This window comes from Atta cephalotes, assembly GCF_000143395.1.
Source record: "Atta cephalotes unplaced genomic scaffold scaffold00001, whole genome shotgun sequence".
NCBI lineage: Eukaryota > Metazoa > Arthropoda > Insecta > Hymenoptera > Formicidae > Atta > Atta cephalotes.
This window is the reverse complement of record NW_012130065.1, coordinates 6,447,262-6,454,350: the sequence shown is the minus strand read 5'-3', so window position 1 is coordinate 6,454,350 and position 7,089 is coordinate 6,447,262. Positions and strand designations below refer to the sequence as shown.

Sequence of the window (7,089 nt, the reverse complement as noted above, 5' to 3'; positions counted from 1 at the left end):
CTCTCTCTCTCTCTCTCTCTCTCTCTCTCTCTCTCTCTCTCTCACACACACTCACTCACTCAGTCACTGATTCACTCACTCACTCACTCACTCACTCACTCATTCTCTTTCTCTATCCTGTTCTCTTCTGCTTGCCTTTCTACTTGCCTCTTTCTCGCCTTGCATGGATCTTCGCCAATAAAAAAAAAGTGAGAAACAGAGAACTTAATCTCAAACTGCTAACTCACTAACCTATGGTGTGTAGTCCGCGCCAATTAATTTACGCTAATTAATTGGATTTGCCTCGCAATGGGATGTTGAGTCCGATAATATCATTAAAGAGAAACCATTGTTTTTATCTATCATTTGAATCAAAGTAATCCAAGTGAGAAATACATATATGATTACGCACCCTTTAACATGGCGATCGATAGATTTTATGAATATTGATGCATTGATTGATAGATAGCAATTACTAAAATATACATTCAAGAGCTTATTATTGAATAATTAGCCATAAATTACGCATTTTACAATTTAAATATGCGATAAGTACACAACAACATAATATATACGCAACACACTAACAAAATGTATACATCGCATATATTTCTCAAATAGATTGTATAAAAAACTGGGTTATAAATCAGAACACTTCATCATAAAACTTACATTTACTAATAAATTTCTATATATTTTATATTGCCGAAAAAATTGTTTTATAAAAATTTGATTAATAAATTTTCAACAGCAAAGAATGTAAATCATTCTTTTCAAGCTATCCATCTATTGCATGATATAGATGCTATACATAATAATTTTAAATATTAAATATTTAATCAGAAAATTATAATCTTTCCAGCCAATCAGTTGCGTCTAATCAATCAGTAATTAATTAGCAAAAATAAAGACTCAAAATTATTTTTATTATCGTAAAAACAAATATTAGTTGAAATATTGATAAAGTTGATAACACATTAAAAACTTCCTTTTTTAAAAATCTGTTAATCGCTGACAGTTTATCAATTGACAAACGGTAAGAAGTGTTACGAGATAATCGGTGTTATAATAAAAACCAGTTTGAATCATATAACCACGCTATCTTAATATGAACTTTGTCGGAGATATTGAGGGAGTTATACGGGATGTGGAAATTCGAACATAGCGAAACTAGCGTATCGATAATGAGACACGGAATGTGCATTACATGATAATATAAGTATCCAACGGTTGCAAATAAATCAGAAACTATCGAGCACGATAGAATCGATATTCTTTTCCTTCCGGTTTGTGACACCGGAATTTTAAGTATGCGTCGCGCAATATCTGCGGTACAATGGCGGAAAAAGATACGATGATAACAACCGGAGCGATGTTACCGCATTTCACAAAGTCCTCTATACGTGTTTGCTCGCTCCAGTTACCCATTACCGAACTTTCACATTTCCGGTACATCGTCGTCGGCGACTGAAGCAATCGCAGCGAAACTCTGTCGCTTCGTCTCGAAGCGATGGTTATCGTTATCAAAGAAAGGAAGTGAGACCGGCGCGCCATTTCGAGTACTGACGCGTTTGTTAGTAAGTTGCTAGACGCATGGAGTTTCGAGACAGGCATCTACGATGCGTTGATTTCAATCTTCCATTTGACGGATTTCCTCGACCGAAGAATCTTTTCCCCAAAGTATTAGTAAGATATGAACGCAATAAGTATACATTCGATATTGATAAAAATACTTTAAATTCTTCATGTCTTAAAATTGGAGGAATTTGAGAAATATAATAAAGTATTTATGTCGACATCAAAACAAATTATTCTGTGCAAATCTGCGAATTCTTAACTCGGGAATAGTCAGGGAATAGTTACCTGAGATGCTATTCTGTACAAGTCTACGATTTGTCATTATGTGTTTTGCACAACTTTTTTACCATACAAAATATCAATACACATAATGACATTGAGAACTGTCGGTAGGCGTGTATAGAATCCCTGGAATATTTTTGCAACCCAGAAAAATGTGATTTATTGTAAAATATTGTATGAATATTTTTTCCTTTTAATAATTACTTTTATGAATTATTAAATATGCACTTCCATCAAAGATCCATAATAAAAAAGCTATAATACATTAATTAAAATCTTTATTATTTTTTTAAGAAATACTGTCATAATAAATTATTTAATATGCTTATTCCATCTAATATTTGTTTGATTTCTACTTACTTTCTTCAGAAAATTGTGAATAAATCCATACTGTTTTCAAATATTAACAAATCAAAAAACAATTCATATACAATATATTCTCAATAACAATGATTTTATAATTTGAATATAAACTATTATCTCAGATAATAGTTTTAAAAAATCTGGTAACTGATTAAACCGAGAGTTTAACTTTATGACTGAATTATAAAAAGAGAACAGAATTAGAAATGCAATATAAACTAAAATTATTTTTATATCAAACACTATTCTAAAATATAAAATTCTAAAACTTTATATAAGAAGTATTCCAAGAGCTATCTGCAATCGATCGATGTAATATATTTTGCCGAAAGGTGCTACATCGGAATTTATTCATGACGCACTCGCAAGCTCGGCGGCACGTATGAGGATGAAGAGAGGAAGCCACTAAATTTTTCGCTTCAAACCTCTGTCTTCTCTCCCCCAACTTCCCTCTACTCCTTTCTCCTTACCGTCGCCCTCACTCTGGTTCCCTCTGATCGGAGCCGCCGCGAGATTAGAGGCTGCCAAATGAATTAAAAGCCAATTTTAATCAAAAGCGGGCACCGGCTTTTAGGCACGATTACTCCGGATAATAACTGGTAGGATGGGTCTGCACGTAAGAGGAAAAGAGCGAGATGGAAGGAGAGAAGAATGGATCCCATATATTACTTCTACGTGCTCCTCGCGATATAGGAACCAATTCGCCGTTCGTTACAGGTTCGCAACTACCCACATTTTTCTATCGCATGGTGAAGCAAACTATTCAGAAAGTTTTATCCCATGATTGACCAGCAATACAACCTGAAAAATTTATAAGACTTAAAAATTCGACTATCCTTTTGGAGAAACAGAGAAAAATTGTACGTGATTACTACATAACAAAAAGCATCAATGCGCAGTTATTAGTTGTTGATGTTGGACTTTGGTGCAAAGGTGAAACGATGCCGACTTGGACTGAGAACCACTGGGGCGCTACAATTTCGCAGCGTCGGCGTTATGAAAGCTATAATACAACGCGCGAGGGAGATGGTCGGTACCGACCGTGTAAAGCGCAAGAAAAAGTCAAAAGGGAAAGGCAAGAGGCAGGAGAGAACATAGCGTATAGATGCAGCTCTCTTGTTATGAGCGCGCGCGTATAACAGCGACCCTGTCATTAACACCTAAACGCACGATTGGCCGATGCGCAAGGATCATCTTCTCCTTGACGATGCACAGTAGACGAACACCGGTGCAAGACGGACGGGAATGTAATGCGAGGTATGCACGGGATGGATCAAAGGTGCGACAGGTGAAGTCTGGTTTATCGGGCTGACGCGGTAATCACAGCCCCCGCGACTCAAATAATTAAATTCCAGTTCGAACGATTCGTGCTGCCGGCGCAACCGATTCCTCATAAACATAACACGCCCCAGTTCAGATCTCTATCGCTTTCCCTCTTTCACGTCGTACCGAAATTCGCGCGGATGTCAGTCCGAAGGACACTTAATTCTGAAACATCAAATGTCAGACGGAACGGTTCGCAAAGTGTTTGGGGAATCATGTAAGTATGGTATGTCGTGTCACGGTAATTATAAGTACGGCATATTACGTAGGTTATATTTGTGTTTGCTCAGTATGCGAGTAACGAAAAATTGATAATTATTATTTACCTTGATTGTAAATGATAGTTATTATCATGTTATTAACTGACTCACTTGAATTATGATTTATCATTCCAGCTTGGCTCAGTTACCCCTTGTTCAGAATTCCTGATCTTCTTGTACGTCTCTAATATTATTCTAATATTACTCTAGTTAAATCGCAACTCGGCATATTAAATATATAATTATATTAATGCAACGCATATTAATGCAACGATTAATAGATGCGTTAAGCGCAAAAAATATCTTACTCCATAATTATATAATTCTTTTACTTGTTTATCCGGGTATCGATATGTAAAACGATTCCCGGAAAATCACTATTGCGTAGCAGCTTCGACATGCCTCCATACATTATATAATTCTAATTTTATTTAGTAAATATCATATTATCATAGAATTTTTACAATATAATAATGTCTGTTATTTGATAAAAAATAGGCTTTGCGTAGTCGCGACATCAGCAACAACTCCAAGCTCCCGAAGATATGTCGTGGCGCGTTCTACCTCGGAACCTGGTACATGGCTCCTCAAGGACTCTCTCACAGTGTCTCAATCTCTCGTGCAGCAGCACACGCCGAGTCGCGAGAGAGGCTTGAGTAATCGCCGGTCAGGAGAGGCTCGTTGTCGGCAGTTGAGTGCCGTAAGAGGTGAGAGAGCAGAGTAACAGAGGGAAAAGGTGGAGGCAAAAGCAAGAAGACAGGAGGAGGTAAAAGAAGAAGGGCAAGAGATGAAGGAGAAGGAGGTACGCGAAGGTGATGGATCTCGGGGAGGTGCAGACGCGGCGCGCAGCGTGCGGCGCGAAAACTGGCTCCTCTGTTTGCACAAGCGAGCGCCTTCTTCCCTCCTTCCGAACCTTCCTTTCGTCCCCTACCTCGTTGGCAATCGTCTTAAGAGGAACCGCCTCGTACTCACGCCGCGTAGGGCGGACAGCCCGTTCGCTCGTTTTTCGTCCGGGATATCAGGCGCAAAATTCCCGCGAACTCGCGAGTTCGCGAAAGGAACTACCGCGAGAAAAACGTTTCAACAGTGAAGGACCTTCATATGAACGAAATTGATGAAATTTAAATTATGATGTGGAATTTCTCTATTATATTAGAGGTACAAAATGGTATTTTTGGTACTGGTAAAATTTGAGAATAAAACGACTATACTGTGCCGCGTGTGTAATAAACAAATGATTTATATTCAAATCGTTCTAAATTCGTTTTAATCCACAATTAAATTATGTAAAAAATAAAATGATACAAAGTTGAAGAGTTTTCAAATTTCAAAATTTTTTACATTAATATTATTTTATTATTAATTTCAGATTCCAAAATATCCATTTCCGTGTTTGAAAACATTCGACTTCGGATTGTAAAGTTGACAAATCGGTAAATTAACGGAAACGAACGAATTGCAAGAGAGATGTTTAATCATTATAATTCTATGTCAACGATTTAAGTACATTAATCAAAGACGCGAAATGTTTGACAAATGTTTAATAAATATATCATCTTAACGTCCTGTCCATAAATGAGTATTGCTTTCATAAATTTATGTGATTTATGTGAAGGTGATAAAATGCAAGTGGAAGATAAGCGAACACCCATGTAATTGTCCCATATATTTTGTTGAAGACTTTCAATTGCTTGAAAAATAAAACTAAATTCTCTTTTATTTCTGAATAATATCTGCTCGTAAAACTGATTCCAATAAATAGAAATGAGGCAAAATGCACTCGATGCACAACAAAATAAACGATGAGAGTGTCTAGCCGAAAACAATCAAGACGGGGTAAAATTACGTCGTAATTTATCGAGACTCCTCGGTGGTCGTCCTCCAGTTTTTACTCCTTTCGTTTCTTCTCCGACGTTTGTATGTCCGACAAACTGTTCACGGAAATAGGACTGCAGTTATTAGTTCGTAAAAATGGAAATTCACTCCGGAAGGCTCCGTAAAGACATTCTACAGCGAAAACGAGAGAGATAAGCTTTCCGACCGACTGAGGTCAATCGATAAGAATCACAGTAAATTAGAATTCTTTAATGCATTGTACTCCCGGATAAAAATCCCTTTCTTATATACAAAACTACACATTGATGTGATAAAAATGCTGACTAAAATTGATTCAATTAACAGATTTTATTATATCATTCTAATAATTTTAGATATGTTATCATTATGCATATTTTTTCATTTTAAAGATAATTAATGCAAATCATATAAAATAAACATATAAAATGTGTTCAATGTTAATAATCAATTAACAATGCAATCGCGATAAATTTTATCAATTATGTCGAATTAAGTTAAATATTTGGAAATTTTAGAGCGTCTAAGAAAAATCTTCCACAAAAAAAAAGAGATTTATTTTCATAGATTGTAAGAGAAAAAAATACAGGAATGTATCTTTTTCTTAAAAGGTAACAATAAAAAACTATTGGGTTGTCCGGGAAGTTCGTGCCAATGTTGAAGGAAAATTGAAACGCAGAAAAGTTAAATTTTAGTATACATTTATTAAATTATATAGGTTAGTCGACACGAACTTTCCGGACAACCCAATACATAATATATAATAAACATAAAAATAAATTTTTAAATTTTATTTCTGCAAATTTAATTAGGAAAAAATTTCGGAAAAATAACAAAATATTATAATAGTCACAAAATAATTTTCTTCGTTAAAAAAAATATTGTGTATCGTATATAAATTAAATTAGCAACAAGTGAGACTTAACAATTTTGCGGTCTTACTTACGGTAGGGTGCATTGTAATCGTCGCGTCCCATTGCTTTGATCGAGCGGCCTATTACGGTAACATTGCCGCTGCTGCAAGTTGAGTAGAGACTCACGGAGCGCACCATCGCCGGCACCGCCCCGCACATCACCACCTACAATTACAAGAACCGTACGTATAGTCCAAAATTTGTTAGCTACGTGAATACAAAAATTATCAATTGTTCGTTCAAAAGTTGCTTTATCAAATGTTTAAATAACTTCTTCAAACTGAGAAACACTAGAAGTAAATTAATTAGCAAATTACTTATATAGACCGTGGTGCTTGTAATATGTTCAAAATCAATATTTTACGTTTTATAAGAAAATACAAAATTTATAAAAAAGTTCGTTTTATTATGGAGTATTTCTTCAAGGAATTAAATCATACTATTTATGACTATTTGATAAATTATTTAAATGCGGACAAAAATATAAGCACTTCCATATATATATATATATATATATATATATATATATATATATA

The 7,089-nt window shown here is 35.2% G+C and overlaps 1 protein-coding gene across 1 annotated transcript in view; it reads right to left on the bottom strand.

Moving 5' to 3' along the window:
- LOC105618270 overlaps nt 1-7,089 on the bottom strand; it is a 17,677-nt gene that overhangs the window by 2,721 nt on the left and 7,867 nt on the right. Inside the window, exon 4 of the mRNA XM_012199813.1 lies at nt 6,586-6,718. Coding sequence (XP_012055203.1) covers nt 6,586-6,718 — 133 coding nt within the window. The remainder of the gene's footprint in view (nt 1-6,585; nt 6,719-7,089) is intronic.